Source organism: Thamnophis sirtalis, unplaced genomic scaffold (assembly GCF_051295495.1).
Source record: "Thamnophis sirtalis isolate CommonGarterSnake01/CBP01778 unplaced genomic scaffold, rThaSir2_p1.2 scaffold_11, whole genome shotgun sequence".
Lineage (NCBI taxonomy): Eukaryota > Metazoa > Chordata > Lepidosauria > Squamata > Natricidae > Thamnophis > Thamnophis sirtalis.
The window spans coordinates 44,632,174-44,655,059 of NW_028261391.1; the positions used below are offsets into that span (position 1 = coordinate 44,632,174).

The 22,886-nt window shown below is 37.4% G+C and overlaps 1 protein-coding gene across 1 annotated transcript; it reads left to right on the forward strand.

The window, feature by feature from the left end:
• Positions 1–1,808: 1,808 nt before the first annotated feature.
• Positions 1,809–20,562, forward strand: ARHGAP19 (Rho GTPase activating protein 19). Its single transcript, XM_014066544.2, has 12 exons — positions 1,809–1,837; positions 3,248–3,513; positions 8,869–8,949; positions 9,750–9,959; positions 10,723–10,949; positions 11,111–11,197; positions 12,931–12,996; positions 15,272–15,463; positions 15,996–16,091; positions 16,738–16,845; positions 17,971–18,039; positions 18,310–20,562. The coding sequence occupies exons 1-12, from the start codon at positions 1,809–1,811 to the stop codon at positions 18,328–18,330; spliced, it is 1,452 nt and encodes a 483-aa protein (XP_013922019.2). The 3' UTR covers positions 18,331–20,562.
• Positions 20,563–22,886: the final 2,324 nt, after the last annotated feature.

A 22,886-nucleotide genomic window follows, 5' to 3' on the forward strand; every position in this document is an offset into this window, starting at 1 on the left:
TTAATTCCCAGATGGATTACTGTAGAGTAGGCTTGCCTTTAAAGAGCATTTAGAAGCTCCACCTGGTCCAAAATACAGCAGTTATAGGCATTTTTGTATATTTTTATACATACATAATAATGTCTGTTTGTGAGCTGCACTGGCTCCCAGTGCAATTTTTGGTGCATTTCAAGGTGCTGGCTGTCATCTATAAAGCCTTACATGGCATTGGGTCACCATATTTGCAGGACCATCTGTCACCTATCATTTCTGCTCAGCTTATCAGAACTGGTAGGGTTGGCATGTTCCAGGTCTCTTCTATTAGGAAATGTCATCTTCTGGGATTTGGGAATTGTGCCTTCTCTGTCAAAGTTTGCTCTTTGGAACAGCATCCCACCAGAGATCAGGAAGGCCCCAACCCTTCATAAGGCATTAAAAACCTAGATATTCTCTTAGGTTCTGGGACCAGGCAGTTAAACCAGCCCTATATGGAACATTTCAGGTGTTTGTGGGCTACTTTTTAAAACACATTTTGCATTCTTTCAGAAGAATGCTAGCTACATTTTAAACAGTTCTATAAAATAAAATTATATTTAATTTCTATAAAATTATAAATTGTAAGATAGTGGGAATGAGCTGATGTCATCTGATACTTTGGCTCCCTTTGAATGCACCAATGGAAAATGCTCCATAAAACCAGAACAAAGTTTGCCGCCTCCTCAACATTGCTCTGTGTTAAAGAGAATGATTGGTTACAGCTTGCTGCATAAATTATTAAAAGACATCTAGTTATGAAGCCAATCTAATCTGGTTTTTGTTCATTTGTCCTTGAACTTGGCTTCCTTTCTCTATCGGATAGGATCCTATATCCTCGAGGATTTTACTCAAGGGCCATCCTCTTCTTGATAACTTGAGCAAATCCTTAGCTTGCTAACTCTTTAGTCAAACATGTCTATGAAAGCAAATATACAGTTGTTTATCTTTCTTCCGCTTCTCATTTCTTTCTTTTTAGTATGCAAATGGAAATGGACAGTTCACATTCTTCCTTACCTTTAGATAGTGTATGACTGAATTGTTGGAAAAGAGTTCTGACTTTCATTAGTGTTAGTAATAATAACTAAGCATATTTTTGTGCGAGGGAGTGTTGCTGATAAAGTGACCTTTCAAAATTACAAAGTCTAGTAATGTTTAGCATGGAATTTAGTAGAGAGTTAGGGGCTGCTCATATTATGAAATTGTTTACCATAAAACAGGAATGAGATTATAAAAGCAGACGGCAATGCACCACAATCCAGTTTATTATACGTGATTGACATTTTCAAACAAAACATACCGCACTCTGAAGATTAATTAGGCTGAAGACATATAAGAGGTAAAAAAGAGGTGAAAACTTACAACTCACTTTCATACATCAAGAAAAATTAGAAATAATAAGGAAATATTTTTATAGAAAAGCCTCTTATAAGAGTTGGCTTCATAATCTAGATATCAAATGAGGAAGTCATGAAATAATTTTTTTAAAAGAGAAGATAAAACCAAGGGAATATATAGAAAACTTGGGTTAAGCTTAATACTAGATTCTCCCCCCAAAATTGGACAATTGAAATGGTAAGCCCTTCAAGGATGGGGTCTACTCTCTAGTATTCCGTAAAGTTGGTTGATCTGAGTTCTGTTCTGATGCTAACGAAAGTTTATTTGTTAGAAGGGGGCCAACAAATGAGTCTTTGTCTTGTTTATTGTGTGTGGAATTTGCATAGGCTGCGTTGGAGCAGGCAGTTCTATTTCTGAAAACAAGGAATGAGTTCTTCTCATTACATCTCTGCTTCCCAATGCCGCGCCAGAAACTTTCAGCACTTGTGTAAGAGATTTGTCTTTTCTATTGTTTCAGAAATAGTGGCTTTAAGATTTCCTGGAAATTAAGAATTGAAAGTCCTCAAATAGGCAGGCATATGCTAGCTATTAACTATGCCTTGAAAATTGGTTAGGGTTTCTTTAAATTCTAGAACATGAGGAATGAGAGTTTGAATAGGTGACACAGATGTTATGCAGACTTAGCAGTTTTATTGGGGCAAGACATTAACATCACATTGGTCTTCCTTAAAGGACATGTTGGGTCTATGATTAGCTTATAAGTCATATTTATGTTGTCCTGCCTGGCTAGCACATGTTAAAACAGTGCAATGGAGAAAAGTATGAGGTCAATCAACATTCATTCCCCAGCTGCTTAAACTGAAGGGCTCCATCTTGTTTTCAGCTTGTTAAACATATCAAACGGCAGGGTTTCTTATGAAGCAGTGCTAGAATTACATTATTCTTGGCAGCTTACTTGTTCAGGGATGAAGAGAACTGTTCTTTTCTGTGGCTTACTGTTTTTGGAGTGATTTTGACAACGACACTGCTTGGATGATTTCAGATTTAATTAGCCCCTTAAATCCCAGGCTGGGACTGCAAAAGGATATCTATTGCGATTTTTCACAGTGGCAAATATTGTCTATCTAGGATAGTTCTGAATAATTTTGATAAAAAATATTCCACTATGTTTGACTATTGGAATTCTCAAAAAAGGGGTAAATTCAATTGACAGTTTTTACTTTATGCATTGTATATTTCAGAAACTCTTTGATTTTTATACAGCATATAACCTAACAAATGATACTTAATTTTCCTCTAAGAAAAGAACTGAATTATATTTCTATTACATGCTTCCCTAATATTATACCCATTAAGAGCAGGAAGTACCATTTGATATCCACAGGATGATACTGTACTTTGGATGTTACTCTGTTCCACGCTAACTCTGTTCTGAATAATTTCCAAATGTTTGTACTGTTTTAGAACATTATTTTTGTTAAAAATGTTTCTATGCTTGCATCATTTTTTTATTAAAACCTGAATGAAAGCCTTTTTAAAGAATAAGTCATAAATTTAATTGTCTCTATATCAGTTAACATATGACCTATAATTGCCCAAGATGATCAATTTAGTTTATTGTTTATCTTGAACAGAGATTTTGTATTTCTTTGGAGTAGTATAACATGCAAATCACTGTAGTTTCTCTCTCATGCAGCCAGCATGATTAGTATTCTGATTTGTTGCATACTGCAGAAATGGGCAGAATGGTATCCTTAAAAGATGTGCAGATTATTTTGAAACATCTCTACAGTTTAAACTGTAAACCATTTTAATTTGAATGCCTGCATGGCTAAAGATTATTGCTATATTGTATACACGTGTCTCTCATAAAGTAATGCTTAACTGTCTTCCACAGTGATGCCATTTGCAGTTTTGTTATCTGCAATGAGTCTTCCCTTCAGCGGCATCAAATCATCTTTAATCCAGACTTCTTTGTGGAGAAGCTGAGACATGAGAAGCCTGAAGCATTCACAGAACTTGTGGTCAGCAACATTACCCGATTGATTGACTTGCCTGGAGCAGAGCTTGCTCAATTGATGGGTGAGGAAGAGCCCGCATTGCCTGGTGGGCCTAGCATTTCCTCAGGTTTTTTCCGTTCCTTGATGTCTCTGAAACGCAAAGGTAAATATGATGTGTTTGCTAGTGCTTTCTATTGGCCTTCAATGATAATATGATATCATGGACTCACTTCTTTATAATTGGCAGTGTTTCCAAAGTAATGAATACTATTACTAGAGTTGTATCAGGAGTGCTGAAGTGCTTCCAGACTGAAAGGATTGAACGGTGACATCACAGTTGCCTAAGGGATGCCCAGTTGGGGACTCCTTTCACATCCTTGTTAAATTGCCCACCAATGTGGTATCTATTTATAGCAATAGCAGTTAGACTTATATACCGCTTCATAGGGCTTTCAGCCCTCTCTAAGCGGTTTACAGAGTCAGCATATCGCCCCCACAGTCTGGGTCCTCATTTCACCCACCTCGGAAGGATGGAAGGCTGAGTCAACCTTGAGCCGGTGAGATTAGAACCGCTGAACTGCAGATAACAGTCAGCTGAAGTGGCCTGCAGTACTGCACCCTAACCACTGCGCCACCTCGGCTCCTATCTACTCGTGATTACCTGTTTTCAAACAGGTTTTGTTTTCAAACAGTTTTTCAAACTCCTGAGTTGGCAGGAACTGAAATGTGTGACGGGAGCTCACCCCATCCTGCGACAGCAACTGGGTCTCAAACAACAATCATCAGCCCAGTATCCTAACCTCGTGAGCCACTACAGTCAAAGAAATTGATGAAATAATACCTTCCCAGATATTCATACAGCTACTACTCTGATTTAAGACTGGCTCTTCTGTTACAGCAAAACCTACTTTATTAATAAACTTCCAAATTAAAAATTAGGGAAGTAGTGTTACAAAGATATCTATTACAGTCAATCCTTAGTTTTCGTTATGGAAATTAAAGAATGGTAATATTTCTTTTTAATATCAAATGATACAATTAAGAAAAAATAGTCAATATTGAAGGCACTTCTAGGAGAAAAACCATCCTGTTCCTTATGTTCTTAGAACAGGAGATCTCTAGTTCAGTGATACAACAGCTATTTTAAATACCGTATTTTTCGGAGTATAAGATGCACCTTTTCCCCCTTAAAAAGCATGGAAATGTTGGTGTATCTTATACACAGCATACAGCCATTTTTGGTCTTGTGAAGCCCTTTGCAAAAAATGGGCCATTTTTTACAAAAATGGAGGCGCTTTCCCCTTCCTTCAGCCCCCAGGAACACTCTGCAGACTTCAGTAGGGCTGGGGGAAGGGGAAATGCCCCTGTTTTCTGCTCATTTTTCACAAAAACAGGGGCATTTTCCCCTTACCCCAGCCCTACTAAAGCCTGCAGAGTGCTCCTGGGGGCCGGGGACGACAAAAACTTTTTTCTTACTTACCTCTTCGAAATCTTGGTGTGCATCTTATAGTCTGAAAAATACGGTATATAAAAGTTCAAAGAAGATAATCGGCTAGATGGAGAAAATTACAACCCAACAGCTATCTAATATTTTCTAATACTAATCTAATAGGTACACATGTTCATTCTACCTGCTATCCCATCAGTCTGCTTAAGAATCTCAGATGTTTACTGAGTTACTAAGTTTGGAAAAATGTCCAGATCTCAGATAGAGTTGTAAAACATTTTTGCATCTTGGACAAAGTAGCATTCTATATCTTTGGAGCTGAGCACTAATTGCTAACTTCTTGTACCGTTTCTTATAGATTCTTTTTAGTTTAGTATCTTAGAGAAATGTTTCTGTCACTTTAGAAAATGGGTTCTGCATTTTTATCCTCCATTCTTATCCTGTCTTATGGTTTGCTATGTTTATGGAATCATTGTCATCTAATTAGACTTCTTTCCAAACTGAATTCAAATATGCATCAATCTCTACTTGCAGTGTAATTAGAAGTTCCATTCTGTTCTCTCTCATAATATAATGACAGTCACATTTAAGTAATGACATTTTAGATTGCTTAAGTGATTTTTGAGTAGTCACAATATGCCTACAAATACTAACTAGAAAAATAATAATTTAGTTTTATATTGTAACAGTCGTTTCTTAGACTAAACTACTTTACATGGGAATATTATTAAAGACCATCCAATAAGTGGTAGAAAATGCAGTGCCCTAGTTACTGATAATATTACCAGTATAATATTATGCATGTGTTTCTTACCCACCTCTGGTTATTGACAGGTTTTCGGTCTAATTCAGAGTACTGACTTTGACAGACACCAAGTCATAAAGTACTTTATTAGTACCTACAGGACTAGTTTCTGCTATTTTTTATCAGCCTGTCTATGTTCTGTCTTGGATAAGCTTTGCTCATCACTCACTTTCTTGAAGAAATGGGGAATGGAGGTCTGGAACTGCAGTTTGTTCATTGTTGTTCTGGGCTTGTAGAATAGACTTCCCTGAGAATTAAGATTTGTTCCTTCCCTTCTAATGTTCCAAAAGTGATTGAAAGAGGAAGTTTTCTGATTAAAGAGCTTGTAATTACTATGTTTTATTTTTTAAAAAACATTTTTATCAGGAATTGAACTCAACTGGAGTACATGTGTATGTAGTTTCAGCAGCAGGTGGCAGCACCTGCTCAACCTTCTCCAGAATCCAAGCTAAATAGCTCAGGCAGAGTTAGACAATCAGAAGGTGAAAACTGGCTGTGAAGTTGAAAAACATCCCAGAAAAGTGCAGTGACAACCATTCCATACTGATGCTAAGGAAATTGCATATGTCTATGAAGTCATCAGAAGTTACTGTTGATTGGAAGATGGTAGTACAAATTTATTTTCATGCGACAAAATGGTAGGCTGGAATATATCTCAGTAACAGGAACTGATATTACTACTGGAACTAGCATGGATACAAACTGTGAAGTATTTGGGGATAATGAAACGACTTAGAGGGAGAAGTAAATGGAATATTCAGGAAAAGAGCGCTGAAAAGAAGAGAATATACGTAGTGGAGGGTTGAAATGTATAAACTGCACAGATGGATGGAAAACCCCAACTCGTCCACCAACAGGGCAAGTTATTGTATATAAACAGAGAACAAATCCATAGCCTTCTAACACTGAAGGTGTTGGTTAGTCTGGTAATGAAATGACTGCAAGCAAATAATCAAGCTGAAAGACCATCCAGAGCTCCAAGTAGCGCTCACCTAAAATACATTTGTAACTATGTTATTGTGAATAGTAACATATAATTGAATCATGGCTAGTATATACCAAAGATAAAATATGTGAGATCAGAGGTGAAAGTAAATAATATGGCAAAGAAGAATTGAATGAGAAATCATTTGTCTAGTTAGCTCAAGTATTTATTGTACTTAGCAGCTTGGCATATATTTATATTTCAACAATGTGATTCTCCCAGGATCTTTGAAGTATATAATAATGATTATACTTACTTTTATTAGATAATTCAGTGTGCTAACATTTGAAATAGTTTTTTTTAAATCAAGGTAGATTCTATCATATTTACACACACACACACACACGTATCTTGAAAGCTCAAAATGACTTCAAAATTCTCCTAACATCTGTAGGAGAGCCATATCATCTGCGTGTGCATGCTTGTTTAGGTTTATTTACATAATCATTGTACATACATACAAGAGCCATGGTAGCGCAGAGGTTAGAATGCAGTACTTTTTCAAGAGGCAACTGGACTTTCTGGTTTGTGTTTGAAGATGTTTCGCTTCTCATCCAAGATGCTGAAGCATTTTTGGGACAACCATGACCTGGATGACTGAGAATCTTCATAGACAGTTAGAATGCAGTATTGCAGGCTAGTTCTGCTGACTGCCATGAGTTTGATTCTGACCAGCTCAAGGGTGACTCAGCTTTCCATTCTTCCGAAGTCGGTATCCAGGACCCAGGTTGTTGGAGGCAATATACTTTTCTCTGTAAACAGCTTAGGGCTGTAAAACACAATGAAGCGGCATATAAGTCTAAGTGCTAGTGCTATACTTGTTTGGTACCGGTAGCAATCTCTGCCAAAAAACCCACATTTTTTTTATGTTTTATAGAAAAATAAATAAAACTAAAATAAAAAGTTTAAACATCACCATCTTTTTTAATTGCTTTGCTTCCTATAATTTCAGTACTTCACAATACAGCCAAAAATTGATTAGATTTAGTTTTGTTTAATAGCAGCAAAGTATTCCTATAATATTTATTGGTTGAAGTAAGAAGAATATAAGTTTTATAATCAGAGCTATAAAGCACTGTTGTGGTACATTAAATATAGTAGCAAAATATTATGACAAGTTGTTTTGCTTTTCTGTGGTATCAGCACATACCCTTATGTAGTGAATGTTGGTTTCTACTGATATTATTTTAAGATGGTTCTTGTTCAAACTAATAAGTTGTTTGGATGCAGGGAACTTACGGTATATGAGATTGCCAGAGCATTTTCTATTTTCTATATATATATCAGGATACTCTCTTCTTCTTCATCAGTTTCAAAATATTCCATGTGATCTAATCGTTAAGATTTTGGCCTAATGGATAGGCCTAATCTTGACTCTGTCTCTGAACATGCAGAAGCTGTTGGGGTAATAAATCTTGTGGACCATTTCAAATAATCTAGACTAGAGTAAGTTAATTTACTTTATTGTCATTGCACCTCGTACAATGAAATTAAATGCCATCTTCAGTGTACATTATACATAAAAATAAAACAAAAACACACATCCTTCACATTCTGTACAATTGAATTGAAAACCCCTGTTATTGCATTATGACTATACAGTAGAATTCAGTATAGTTACTGCTCTGGGATAGAAGCTGGGGTGGTGAAAATGATATAGATTAAAATTCACATGTGGGTAACCAAAGTATTATTCCTAGCTATGATGCCTTTAGCAGATGACTAAGAATCAAGACCTGACCAAAGGTAAGCAAGATAGCATTTTTTCAAGTATACAACAATTTCAATTAGTTAAAATACTGAAAGTTGACCTAGAATGGCAAAGCATCTCTTATACACAGATGCAGCGTTTCTATGAATCCCAGATGCTGTGAACTAATATTCTATATATCAGTACACAGAAATACCAAATATTAGAAGTTGAATGTTAGATAGATGTTTATCTTGATTAGAAAAAAATATCTTGCTGATATTCTTTCATAAACTACACAGTGTGAACAAGACCCAGGCATAAATACAGACAAAAAGTATCTATTTTGTGACATAGCTTCCTTTATAGAAAACTAACAATATCTCTTTTCCAAACTGATGCCTTTTGCACAAATAATAAGAGTAAGGTTTTTTTTATTTATTTATTTTGAAAATGGATACTGAATGAACATATATTCTGCCCCAAGTTTTACTTCTGACATTTTCAGATAGTGAATAAACTGATCTGAGTTTCAATAAAACAGTTAATGTTCCCTTTAATCATTTCCTCGTTGCTTTTTTGAATTTATAGAGAAAGGGGTGGTATTTGGAGCACCACTGACTGAAGAAGGCATTGCTCAAATATCTCAACTCATTGAGTATTTGCATAAGAGTAAGTAATTTTGAAAGTCCTTCTATATTTCTTAAGTTAGCAGTTATTAATCTTGATTTATAAAAATTTCCTACATATGCTTCTAAATCTGAACATTTTCTTCTCTCCTTGTGCAAATAGTTTCTATTTTATGTTTCTTTTGTTCTGGTAAACTAATAGTCCTAACTAGAAAATAAGAAAATCAATTTAAATGACCATTCTGTGATATAACATGAGAACACATCAGCTCAGCCACAAAAATGTACATACCGTAAATGAGATATGACAAAAGTATACAAAAGATAAATTAATAAAACTATGATTCTGTATTGGCTAATAACAAGTTGGAGGGAGTAAATATTTAAAAACAGCTTTTCATAATTTTCAGGACTGCTGCTTTCAAGTGCCATTGGAATAATAGGATTCAAGTAGACTCTCCCCAAATATTTGCACTCAAGAAAGACAATCTTGCTTTGTGAATCAAGTCTTGAACTTGAATTTAAAAATTTCCCTTCACTGCATTCAATAGTTCCTGTTGCTCTCTGTCCTTGGTAATCTTGAAGGCCCAAATATAACCAGATTATTTCTATTTGATTTTGTACAGTTCATTGACTCTTCTATTAGGACTCTGAAGAGATTTAAACAGAAGGAGAAAGGTGTGAAAAGGGACATCATATCTTAGACTGCAAAAAGCCAGACAATCACTTGACCTAGAATCTAGATCAAGATCTAGATTCAAAATTAGATCTAGATTCAAAATTAAGAATGGTAGCAATTACTGTATCTGGCATATGTTTAATACCTCTCCTATCTTGGTGCAGATTTACGGACAGAAGGCTTGTTCCGAGTGCCCGGAAACAGTACTAGGCAACAGAACCTGAAAGAAGCATTGAATAGTGGAACAGAAATTGACCTGGATTCAGGCGAATTTCATTCCAATGATGTGGCTACTTTGTTGAAGATGTTCCTAGGAGAATTACCAGAGCCTTTGCTGACTCACAAACATTTCCATGCACACCTTAAAATTTCAGGTAATCAACATTAACTAGGCAATTTTATCAGTTATATATTCTTTCCTGCAGGCACTTTTGAAAGAGCTCCATCTTTCAAAATATCCATCTTTCTAATTCATCTGGTTGTTGGAGGCACAATATCTCAGTGGCTTAATGATACTGGAAATGGTCTCGGCTCCAAGCAATACGTGGCGGGACAGCTCCTACCACTCACCTCAGCTTCTGTCTATCTCACAGTTCGAAAGCATGTTCTATGCAACTAGATAGATAGGTATCACTTCGGTAGTGAGATGGCCTGGTGCTCTATTCAGGCAGTCAGATTCCTGATGGCTCTGAACCTTCCCGTTTGCAGTACCTGTTTGCGGGGCAGTTCCAGGAAGGGAGAGAGCCTTGGGTAACACTGCAGGAAGAGCCTCTCGCCTTTCTCTCTGGCGCAAAGCCTCCTGTGACCCACCTTAGGAAGTGTGCAAGCATCTCCTATAACAGGGTTGGTACTTTTGCGAGCCAAACTACCACTCTGCAATATAATTGTGATTTCCTGGCCACTGTAACAATGCCATATACTACTAATAATAAGCTGGTGCTTTAAAAAGTTTGGAGACCTTGATATTTCCCTGTTCAAACCAATGACAAGGATATTTAAATATGAAGTTTGGGGGATTCTTAATAATCAGATTTTGAACATAAATAGTTTTAAGAATTGGATAGAATTATTGATGCCGCTGAAATTTCTTTTAATCAGCCACACTTAACAGACATTTCCCTGATTCCTGGATTACAGACTTGATGCAGTTTGATGACAAGGGCAACAAGACCAACCATCCAGATAAAGTGCGTCAGATTGAAGCACTGCAATTGCTCTTCTTGATCTTACCACCTGCCAATCGTAATCTGCTCAAATTGCTATTGGATCTGCTCTATCAAACAGCCAAGAAACAGGACAAGAATAAGATGTCAGCACATAACCTTGCTCTTATGTTTTCACCTCATATTTTGTGGCCCCGAAATGTAAGTATTCTGTTTCATATAACAGCAAAAAGGGAATTGTGGGGCAGGCTAGGAAGGATGGAATTGCTCAATAGTTTGACTGATGTAATTCAACATTAAAATAAACTTGCCTGTGATTTTACAACTCGCTTAACCTGTTCTCATTCTGCATCTGTTGCTAGGTGACTACCAGCGATCTGCAAGAAAACATTAACAAACTAAATAATGGAATGGCTTTCATGATCAAGCACTCACAAAAACTCTTCAAAGTAAGGTTACATAGAGAGAGGAACTAATCTCCAACTCTGTTGTCCTATTGCCATGATGGCGAACCTATGGCATACATGCCAGAGGTAGCACGCGGTGCCCTCTCTGTGGGCACGCAAGCCATCGCCCCAGCTCAGCAGCACCGCGCATGCACACCTCCCACTGGCCAGCTGGTCTTTGGGTCTCTGCCGTGCAAGTGTGGGGTTGAACATGCACGGGAGCCGTGTGTGCATGGGCAGGGTGCATGCGGTGGCGTGGCGTGTGCGCATGCACATGAGCCACGTACAGATTGTATTTTGGGGCTTTGGGTGTGCACGCATGCATGTGCGTTTTGGGCACTTGGTCCTGAAAAGGTTTGCCGTTGCTGCCCTATTGTCTGAGGATATTACTCATTGGGAGAAAGTGTGTGCTATGAACAAACTATGAGATGATCTGCTTTTTTAGAGGTGCTGCTTTAGAGGAGTTACTTATTTCTGTTGCTGGGCTCTCTGGCGTTTACCTATTTTTACAATATTATCTTTCACATGTGGAATTTTAAAAAAATATTTACTACATGTGGATGCAGAATATACAGTAGGTGATATTCATTGTTATGGGTTTTTGATGAACCTCAACTCTGTATTTACTAAGCAGTTCTAAACCTAATGGTAGCAAGCAGTTATGGCAGTGTGAAGGGTGAAGAAAATATTAATTGTAACTGCCAACCATTTCTTAAAATTGGTAACTTCACATAACATTTCTGCTTATAAAAAATTAAGTTCTGATTTGCAATTAGGAAGACAGGCCACTTTTTCTATGCCCAATTGCTATACTAGTGGAAATAAAGTGAAGGAGAGAAGGTTGCAGATGAGCTGCAAAGGCACTGTGTGTGACCTATGGGTCAAAGAATTCCTTTCTTGACCATACTGGAATTATGTGAAAACTGATCTTCTCTTTGTGAAGAAGTACCGTATTTTTTGGAGTATAAGACGCACTTTTCCCGCCCTAAAAGAGCATGGAGATGTTCGTGCATCTTTTACACCAAATACAATCATTTTTGGCCTCCTGAAGCCCCGCCCTCCGCATCCTATTTTTTCAAAAACCGACATGTTTTTGCCTTGCCCCTGCTCCCGGAGCGCTCTGCAAGCTTCAGCAGGGCTGAGGAAAGGCAAAAAAGCCTCCATTTTTTGAAAAAAATGGCCCTTTTCCACCCATTTTTTCAGAAAAACAGGAGCATTTTTGCCTTCTCCCAGCCCTGCTGAAGCCCGCAGAGTGCTCCTGGGGGCAAGGAAGGACAAAAATGTTTTTCCTTTTCGAAATCTTGGTGCGTCTTATACAACAGTGAGTCTTACACACTGAAAAATACAGTAATTGGAACCACTTCTGATATCTTTTACAAGGAAACGGTAACCAGAAAGATCCTTGGCAATCCCTGATCAGTTCCTGTAAACCAGTGGTAGTCAACCTGGTCCCTACCGCCCACTAGTGGGCATTCCAGGTTTCATGGTGGGCGGTAGGGTTTTGCTGTAACTCTGCTTTATAAATTTTATAAAGAAAAGTTACTTCCCTACTTTATAAATCACCATTACTGTGGAACCGGTGGGCGGTTAGAAAATTTTACTACTAATAGAGATACAAAAGTGGGCAGCAGGTATAAAAAGGTTGACTACCCCTGTTGTAAACCTATGTGTCTCTCTTGAGTATCAAGAGCATTTTGATTCACCTTTCTACTTTTTATCCCCATTTTCACTGTAAGGCTCCAGTATATATCCGGGAATATGCCAGGATACATTATTTGGACTCCAGAACTCATGCTTCAAAGGTAAGAAGTTGTGCCATCTTCTACAGAAGGAAGGATAGAACTTAGACATAGTCTGGACAGAAAACTGCAATCTGAAACAGGCTTCTTAATGATAACGGGAAATAGTGAGATTGGAGTGTTCTAGAGATCTATGTTTGGGGAAAAAAGGAATGGCAGAATTAAATTTTAGATTAAGCCTTTAGTTTATTATATAGTCTTACAAATTATGATATGATGGGTGACCTTTTTTTAATGGGTGACCTATCTGCATTTGGTGCTAAATTAAATATGAGAGATCTAATATACACATGACTGCCATCAATCATGTATGTATGGCGGCTTAGACAGTCTTTATAGGTCTGAGCCAATTTGGTGTAATGATTAAGGAGCTTCACTAAAAACCAGGATAGCATATTTTGTATAATCTAGTCACAGAGGCAGCTGTGTGATTTTAGGCTAGTCATAAATCCTGCGCCCAACCATCTCAAAGAGCAGTGATGGCGAACCTATGGCACGCATGCCACAGGTAGCACGCGAGGCACTGCCCTGTCAGCTGGCCAGCACGCTGGTCAGCTGAGTTCACCCTTTTTTAAAGCCATTTTTCGCCCTCCCCAGGCTCCAGAGTCTTTATAGGAGCCTGGGGAGGGCGAAAAGAGCCTCTCCGCCCCCCCAGAGGCCCTCCAGAGGCTTCATGAGCTTCCCTAAAGCCTCCGGAGCGCAAAATACCGGCCCTATGGGCAAACCAGAAGTTCGGGAACAGACTTCTGGTTTGCTCGGAGTGTCGTTTTGACTGCTCCGGAGGCTTCAGGGAATGCCCCTGAAGGTCCCTGAAGCCTCCGGAGGGCTTCTGGGGGGCGGGGGAGTCTGTTTTCGCCCTCCCCAGGTTCCTATAAAGCATGTGCACTGGGGGGGGGGGGTATCACACATTGCATTATGGGTGCAGCACGCCTGCACACAACCCCCCCCCCCCTGCGTTCCCCCCACTTATGGCATGCGAGGCAAAAAAGGTTCGCCATCACTGTCATAGAGCCATTGTGAGAAAAGAGGAGGAGGGAGTATTATGTACAGTGCCTAGAGTTGTATAAAATAAAGGCAAGATAAATCTAATAAATATAAAAATTTGGATTCCTCATTGGGAAGTAATTAGACCTTGATGGCCTAAATAACCAATGGCAGCTCTATGATAGGCATGCTGGAGTTATGGAGTGGGTGAGGGATTGCATCTGCTGAAAACCATTCTGGAGATTTTGGAGCGTTCACCATCCATGGACTGGAGAATAATGCACATCTTTTTATTCAACTGTCAATCAAATAAGCCCATTTTAGAGAGTTTGGTTACAATGCACAATATTTGAACAGAGGAGAAGGGAAGATCAGGACCCAGACAGGACAGGCAGATATTGTTCTATTACTGGATCTAAGGTTCAAATTGGAAATATTCTCATGGAAGACTTTCACTGGAATAATAACCAGCTTTATAGAATCAAGCTACTGTATTATTCGGAGTATAAGACGCACCAAGGTTTTGAAGAGGAAAGAGAAATATATATATATATAGAGAGAGAGAGAAATACAGTCGGTAGGTAGGGAGAGAGAGGGGGGGTGTAGGTAAGTAGGTAGATGGATAGAGAGAGAGAAATAGAGAGAAATACAGTAGATAGAGAGAGGGAGAGAGAGAGTAGGTAGGTTGGTAGGTAGAGGGATAGGGAAAGAAATAGAGAGAGAGAAATACAGTGGATAGGTAGGTAGAGAGAGAAAGGGTAGGTAGGTAGGTAGTTAAAGGGATAGAGAGAGAGAGGGAGGGAGAGAAATACAGTAGGTAGGTAGGGAGAGAGAGAGAGTAGGTAGTAGGTAGATGTTTCCAGGTGTATTTATCCATGTGCTGGAGAAGGAAATCGCTGACAATCTGCAGCACCTAGGACTTTGTCAAAAGGGGGGGGGGGAGTTTTTGCACTCTGCAAACCTCCCAAAACGGACTTTTTTGTCAAAAAAATGCATGCATAGCCTTAGGGAGGCTTATAGAGTGCTGCTGGGGGCTGGGGAGGGGGAAAAGTGCCCTTTGTTTGCTCATTTCTGTCCTCCCCAGCCCCCAGAAACTCTCTGAAAGCCTCCATAAGGCTATGCACTGCCATTTTGGTGAAGGGGGCGGGGCTTTGGGAGGCAAAAATGCTGTATTCAGTGTATAAGACACATCCAGATTTTCAGCCTATTTTTGGAGGAAAAAAGGTGCGTCTTATACTCCGAAAAATATAGTAGTTTGAACCAATAGCTTAATGGTCTGTTTGAATTTCTAAAGGATGACCTGGATTTGCCAGTGGTCCAGAATTTCAAAGACATTCAGCTTCTGAAATTCAAGAAACGAGGGCTCTTAGATCCTTCTGCCCATTTGGAAGACACACAGCACCATACAGAAGAAGCACTGAAAGAGCTTTTCTGCCATGTTCATAATATGCCAGACTCCGCCAAGAAAAAGAAGCTTATTCAGCAGGTATGATTATGGCTCACCTTACAAAATAAGGATGATGGTAAAGCACCATATCATGAAAGAGTGAATGCAATGGAAAAGCTCCCAGGAAAGAAAGAGAGCCATCAAAACAGTTTTGAAATAGCAATAGGCCATATTGTATGGTGGTTCCAAATAACAAAATTCACAACTTTATTAAAAGACCTGAAGGCATCACCTAAAATCAAATTGATCATATAGGATGAGCCTCCCAAGAAAGGCATTTCACAGCAACTTTTACATCCATCCAGTAAGCCATTTGGAAGTTATTTATCTTGGTCCTCTTGGCAGCAGATTTCAAAAGGAATAGTTTAGGCTCAAGTCAGGTAGATAACCATGTGTGGGGGAAAGCAATCTTTAGATATCCTTGTCTCAGTGAGATAGATTAAAGCATGGGGATCTTTGTAAAATTAGGTGTTGGGGCAAAAGGGCATGAGTGGAAAGTAGAACTGGGCTTTGGCATGGACACTGTACAACATCATGGAATTAACTCTGCTATTAAGTTTTGTTCTCCTAGTTTCAGAAGCACCCTGAAGCCCTTACTCCTCAGACCGCTATGTCCACACAGATTCAGAAACGTGCCAGAACTCGTTCCTTCAGTGGCCTAATCAAGGTAAAATCCATTCTACTGTCACCAAAATTTTCTGATGTAAAGGAAGGCATTGCATGAGATGTATCTAAGATACCTTAGGGTGTCCAACATTTTGGGACTTGCTTGGCCCATATTGAGTGAAAGAGGAACTGCATTGGGCCATATATAATATATAATAAATGTATATAAAGAACAAACTTCCTTTAAAATTTTACGATCTTGTGGGGTCGTATTACAAGCTCTCCAAGGTTGCATGAACAGCTTGTGGGGCACAACTTGGACACACCTGCCTTAGATGCTGCTCCATTAAGGCCACTTATGAAAGTTGAAAATATTTTCTTCCATCTCATTTTATTATGTCTTTTCCTACATCTTCTACGTCTTCATCAGAAATAATAGGATGTAATTTTAATAAGCTTTTCGTGGTGTAAGAGAGGCAGAATAAGATTGTTCATGCAGAAAGGAAATATATTGCTTGGTCAAATGTGGGATCCAGAGTCAAAACATCTCTGCAGAAAATATAGGGAAAGTATAGGGGAAAACTCACTGGCTTTTCACCCAGAGAAACACACCCCTTATTATACTGGAAATTTCCAGGAATAAATATTGTTCCATTACTTTCCTGCTCTCTATCACAGCTCAAAATAATTTTCTTTTCCAAATGCAGCGTAAAGTGTTGGGAAGTCAGGTGATTTTAGACAAAAAGAAAAATACTGTTACAGAACCTGCAGGCACTAAGGATTCAAAGCATGGCAGCAAGGAGAATATCAGCATGGTAAGGTTTGCTGGAAGAAGAGTCTCTTCTATATTAACCAATGGAATTTATTTGGCAAGGGGAAATTTGTTTAAAAGAACTACAGGAGGTCCTCATTTAGTGACCACAATTGAGATTGGCAACTCAGTCATTAAGCAAAACAGTCACTAAGCAAAACAGCAGTTGTGCTCATAATCATACCTCAGCTTTTCTTCTTGTTTTACAAACCTATGAAAGTCATAAATGTGACAATTAATTACAAAGTTACCTTTTCATCACAGTTGCAATATAAGGGAAAAAACAGACCCAATCCACTAAATTCCACAAAAAGTGGTATAGTTGTAGTTTTAAAGGGAACTTGCATTATGATACAAGAGTTGCCAAGTTCTTTAACTAGTTGACCACAGAGCAATTTTAAGTGAAATTTTGTGCATCAGATATGGTGGTACCTATGAATTGAATGGGGAGAATAATAATGCCTCAACTACGGTGTCTCCAATGGAAATTGTCCAATTGCTTTGTATTTGTGGTGTTCAGCCTCATATCAGTCATCATATTAATATATCTGGTGTTTTACCAACCTTATAGGGCTGTTCCTTAATTATGTACCTCATCATTTAATGAAGGAACATTATATTCATTTGTTCTGTCCTCTTCTGCTCTGCCCTCCTGGATTCTGTTTTTCTCTCTCGTAAAGACCTGTTTTCACTATTCCTAAATTATTAGATTTTAAATTTCTATACTATTTTATTAATATATTTAGAATTAGATATTTTTTTTCACAATAAAACAATTCCTAGAGTTATCCGCCAACACAGAAGTTTCTGGTTATGGTTTAATGTACTTCAAGATGCAAGTTTGGGGGATGTTACCATAGAATAAACTTCATGGTGCTTCCTTAGATGTTTTAATATCCCAGATGCTTGTTGGATTGATATAACCATAATTTGTTATGTTAAGCAATGCAACAACTAAATTAATGTCAAAAGCTTAGAACTGCTTTGACAACTGAGGGAACTGATAAATTGATTAAATAAGTTAATTTACATTAAGGTCAGGATAATTGAGGAGACTCTAAAACTGTTTTAGTTTTAAAGGTCATAGTGAAGTTCAAAGAGTTTCAGTTTGCATCTTGTTTAATTGCAGACACCAGCTTCCTCTCCAGCAATTAATTTGATAAGAGCTAAGCTGAAATCTCTTGAACACAGGAAAGAGGTGAGAATTTTAATATATGTAAAGGAGCTGTATATTTATAACAATATTGATCTTTTATAATGGCATGTTTTCTTCTTTGTCCTGAAGTCTGTGAACTTGTACCATACAACTAAAAGTTAAATGTTTATTATTATATTGGTGCTGCTGCCCCCCCCCCCCGGTGTATTTACAATAGGAAGTAAAAGCTAACTCATCAGTGTATTTTTATTATGTGTGTCTGTGGTCTCTTGAACCATGGGACAGATGATTAATTTTTTTCTTCTGATTTAGGATGCCTCTAAAAATACTTGATTTCATGGAACTTCAAGAATATTTCCCTTGAGCTGATGGTGTACAGTATATGTCTAACTTCACTTACTGGAGCTTACAGCTATGTGCCTTCCAGAATAACAAGATTTCCTCTTTCATAAGGACATTTCTGTCTGTTCCTTTGTTGATGCACTGGATGATATTATTTAGTTTTATTTTTGTTCCCAAATGTTCACTATTTTGACCACCGTTGAGGCTTGCTTTGCATCCTCTGTCTATGCTCATGTATACAAGGTTGTGTCTTTTTTTTTAACCTGGCAGTTGCCATTAACATCCACCACAGTTAATTCTTGTTTGCAGCTACACTCCTCTTGTTATCTTTGGAAATGGCAGTTCTGTGATGACCAGGATGGGAAGAAGAGTATTACATTTAACTATCTCCCACAGGTTGCTGGGGCCACTCTCACACCAATTTTTCAATCCCTGAACTATCTTGACACATATTTAGATCAAGAGTGTAGAGAAATTGTGCTGTGCACACAATCTCCAGAAAATGTCTCACTAACAAAATGTAACAGGGCTCTTTATTTAAATTCTACTCAGTGTTCTGAATCAGTTACATCTTTCTCCTTTCACAGGACTAGTGATTCCATTGTTAAATGTAATTGTCCTGGGAATGCCATTCTTATTTTCTCCTCAGTGCTGTGAAAACATTTTGGATGAAGCTCTCCAGCACCACCGTTACATTTCCATTGTTTGCAATCCAGGCTCTGACTCACATTTTTCAGGCAGGGCCAAGGAGCTGACAGTTTAATGACTAACAATCTACTGGAAGAATACTAAAAGGCAGAAGAGCTCGTTAATGTGGAAGGCGGCTGACTTGCTCATTGGGAAGGCGGGAAGGTTGTCAAATTACTAAAAGAAATGTTTCCTTTTTCTTTTGTCAATAACAGACAAACACATGTGGGAGGAGGGTGCACTGATACAGCAGTATTGCTGTTTGAGGGGGAAAAAGACTACAGCAATATTGCAACTGCTTGAAACTGCTAAGTTTCTCCCTGCTCTTGAAGACTCAGAAATCAGCACTGAGTTAGGTGAACATGTCTGCCATCTTTCCAGAAAACATTGCTGTCTGAAAGATTTGTAACATGAGTTTCATTCCCCCCCTCCAAAGAGAAGTCTATATGTTGTCTTTTGTTTCATGCTGAGGTTTTATTTTGTTTTTAAATTTCAGGCATTTTTTTAAAAAAAAAACTGAAGTAATATGGAACAAAGCCTGCTTTGATTTTTTTTAAGGATTGGGAGGCTATTTGGGTTCCTTAAATATAAGGACTGATATTTTCTTCCTCTTTTAAAGGAGTAGACTTCTAAATCAGATATATACAATATTATATAATATGTTCTCTAGCAGGATGCATATACCCACAAATCTACTTGTCAATAACTTGTCACAATGGTTGCTAACATTGTGAAGTCATAGGTTAGGCTGAGAGTATGCCAAGAGAACTGAGATAGGGAAAACAGTAGAGAGAAACACTCTAAGTTCTCATTCTTACCTTGATTTGGTCAGGTTTAACTACACTGAGAAGAATCTGACAGGAATATGTCCAAACTCCCATTCAAATCTTGAAAGTAAAGCTTTCTTCTGCACCATAGACAAATCACTCTCATATTTTATGTAATACCAAGCCATTATTTGGTATTGTGTTCTTGTACGTAACTATAATCCTTCTTATGCATTCTTTCCAAATGAGTGATTTACATTGTGGCAAACCATTTTTTTTAACTGCCATTCAAACTGACAAAGTCTAGTTGGTAGCTTCCCCTCCATTTCAGAATTGCAAACTTTTGGAGGGAAAAATGCAAACTGTTATCTCATTCGTTCAGATATAATTGTAAAGTGTAGTCCTGTACAAGCCATGAAATAATTAAGCATGCTGTGCAGGAGGAATAAACGTGCAGTTTATTAGTTAGTGTGATATGTGAACTGCTCTACCACACGCAAGGAACTCACTATTTGAGATTGCCCCAAAAAGCATTGCCTAAATGCTTAAAATATTAAGCTCATTAGTAATTCAGATCTTTGATTTTAAAGTTGGCAATTCTAGAACAAATCTAGAATAATTGCCTGCAAGAACTGTTACGTTTTATTCTAAACTTCATCTGTGCTGTGGAGAGCTTCCATTTACCAATGCAATGTAATATTGTAAATACTTTTGTAATGTTGCCCTATCTGTTAATGTGAAATTTCTACATTAAATAATTCTTGGTGTTGGATCCTTGTTAACAAATTTCTCCATTTTTGTTTCTTCAATTCTGGTTTGTAGCACCAAATGGGTGTCTGGGAGGTTTATAACATATTTACATTGAGTTTTAAAAGACTGTGTCTCTGGCACTGAATTCCAAACAGAAGATTTCTAAGTATAAAAAAGCCATTGTTTTTCCAGTGTAAAGTATGTTCAAGTTTCAGGAAAGATATATTCCAATGGAAGATAATATCTGTAACTGAGGCTTGAACTATGGAATTCTTAGTGCTCTGTGAGCTTAATTGTTTGTCTGGAGATATTTAATTACCTAACTAGGTAACATCAGTGCCACTCAGAGAGCATCTGAGAGTAACTTTGGGATTGTATATTACCTTATTTATGGATAGTTGTTTGTCAAATTGTACTATAGATTGCATTCATGTTCTTGAGAGTGCCCTGTCTCAATTGAATTTCAGAACTATGTTTAAAAAAATTAATCAATTTTAGGTTAAAAAATTGGGTTGACTTTTTCTATTTGTTAATTGGCTCAAGAAAAAAAGGTGCAGTGTGTATGCCTCAGAAATGTGTTCGCTTCTTAAATATTTCATTGTGTTATCCTGATCTAATAAAATAATAATATATTTTTTTTACAAATGGTGAAATGAGAGGAAGAGAATAACATAGACTCCATCGATATCTAATTTTTAATTAGAATGATCAGGATACCATTCCAGAAGAAAAAGACATTTTAAGAAGGAATTCATGAAGGATTTATGGCTAGTTTGACCAGCAAGAAACTATTCAAAGTGTCATGAAATACCTGAAATGCTTTCCCCCCCCAATGTTTGTAAAAAAGAAAGAACTTTTGAGTAAATAAAGCATGAAAGAGAAGGCAAGAGCCCTTTGGGGGTCATAAAATTCAAAGCAGTAGAGAAAGGTATGCCAAAAATCATTCACCTTTTCCAAGCAGAATGTTACTTGCAGTGCTTCAGATATGTTTTTGTTCACATGCATGTTTCTGATGTGGATCTGGAACAGAGGGGTAATAATTTCCTTTCTTCATTATTCGTGTAAATCCCAGCCTGAAAGTTAACCGTGGCAATGAGAGTACGGGGTAGACATAAAGAAATGAAGTTGGCCAGCAACTCTGAAATAACTCCTTTAATTTTAAGAGTTAAAACATTTCCAAAAGTTTAAACAAAATTGCTCATCTAATTAATTAACATGTTCACTGCTCTTGGTTTTTTAAAATCAGTTTATGGGTTCTGTGGAGAAATACTTTTGCTGATGTTTTGGAGAGAAATGATATATTCACAACTTTACTCTTAAAGAATATTTTATTACTAAATGAAGGGCCCATGATTATCATTATTTGATGATTTATTGAAGTGAAATAGTATTTTATGATGGTATCTTAATGTACCTTTTGCAAAAGGTGAATGGAAGCAAAGCTTCCTTTAACGATTTGTAAAATATAGGAATGCTGTCAGCTGAAAAAATGAAGAGTGAACAAAGGCAAAGAAAGTGAAAGAAAATTAAAAAGCAAAACATTCAAAAGCTGGTATAACAACATTAAATCCAAAGAACTGGATGATTTATAGAATGAGATCAGTGATAGGGAAGAGGAGATGATATAAATTTTAAGGACTGAAAATAAATAGTTATTAGTTAAATAACCATTTATATAAATGGCTGTTAGTTAAGCAAATAGATATTGTTGAAAAGTTTGACTCCTTAGCTTAATCATGGCTATAGGGTTTTGAGGTAAGGAAATATTAGGTTTCTTTTGCAGAGTTGACTTGTTTTTCTTGGGAAGATATATTCTTTTGGTCATAGGAAATGATTGTAGATCAAATGTCTTCCTTTTCCTAGAAAAAAAAAGATGACTTCTCCATAACTACCTTTTGCAGTCTGAATTCTGATTACTTTACCATGCAAGCCACCATTCTGTATACTGTTTTACTTGATGTTTAGACTGTCTATAAAGCAGTTTGAATTACCCAAAATGGGCCATTTGCTGATTTCATATATAAAACTACAATAAAATTATCTTTGGAACCACAAGGGGGAGTTAGTTGTACATCCTTGTTTTAAACCATGTGCTTATATGCCCCAGACTCCTGTTTTCATGCACTTGGCAAGCAAAGAGGAATTGTGAGAGTGACTACTGTCTCTTGAAAAATTATTGCAAGAAATATTAACCTCTTCTGGTTTTGATAAGAGCCAATCTGTCCCTGTTCAGGGTGAGTCCTGAGATTTAAAAACTTTACTGTCTTCAGTTATTCATTTTTATAAACTGAATAGGCCCAAATTCTTTACTTAAATAAAAACTATTCCACAAATCAACATTGT

What these genes read in the sequence shown, in the direction of transcription:
- ARHGAP19 (XM_014066544.2), top strand. Translation starts at nt 1,809, where the DNA reads ATGCCGCGCCAGAAACTTTCAGCACTTGT. An exon ending in CCTTCAGTGGCCTAATCAAG is followed by an intron (nt 16,092 to 16,737) that starts GTAAAATCCATT and finishes TTCCAAATGCAG; the next exon opens with CGTAAAGTGTTGGGAAGTCA. An exon ending in CTCTTGAACACAGGAAAGAG is followed by an intron (nt 18,040 to 18,309) that starts GTGAGAATTTTA and finishes CTTCTGATTTAG; the next exon opens with GATGCCTCTAAAAATACTTG.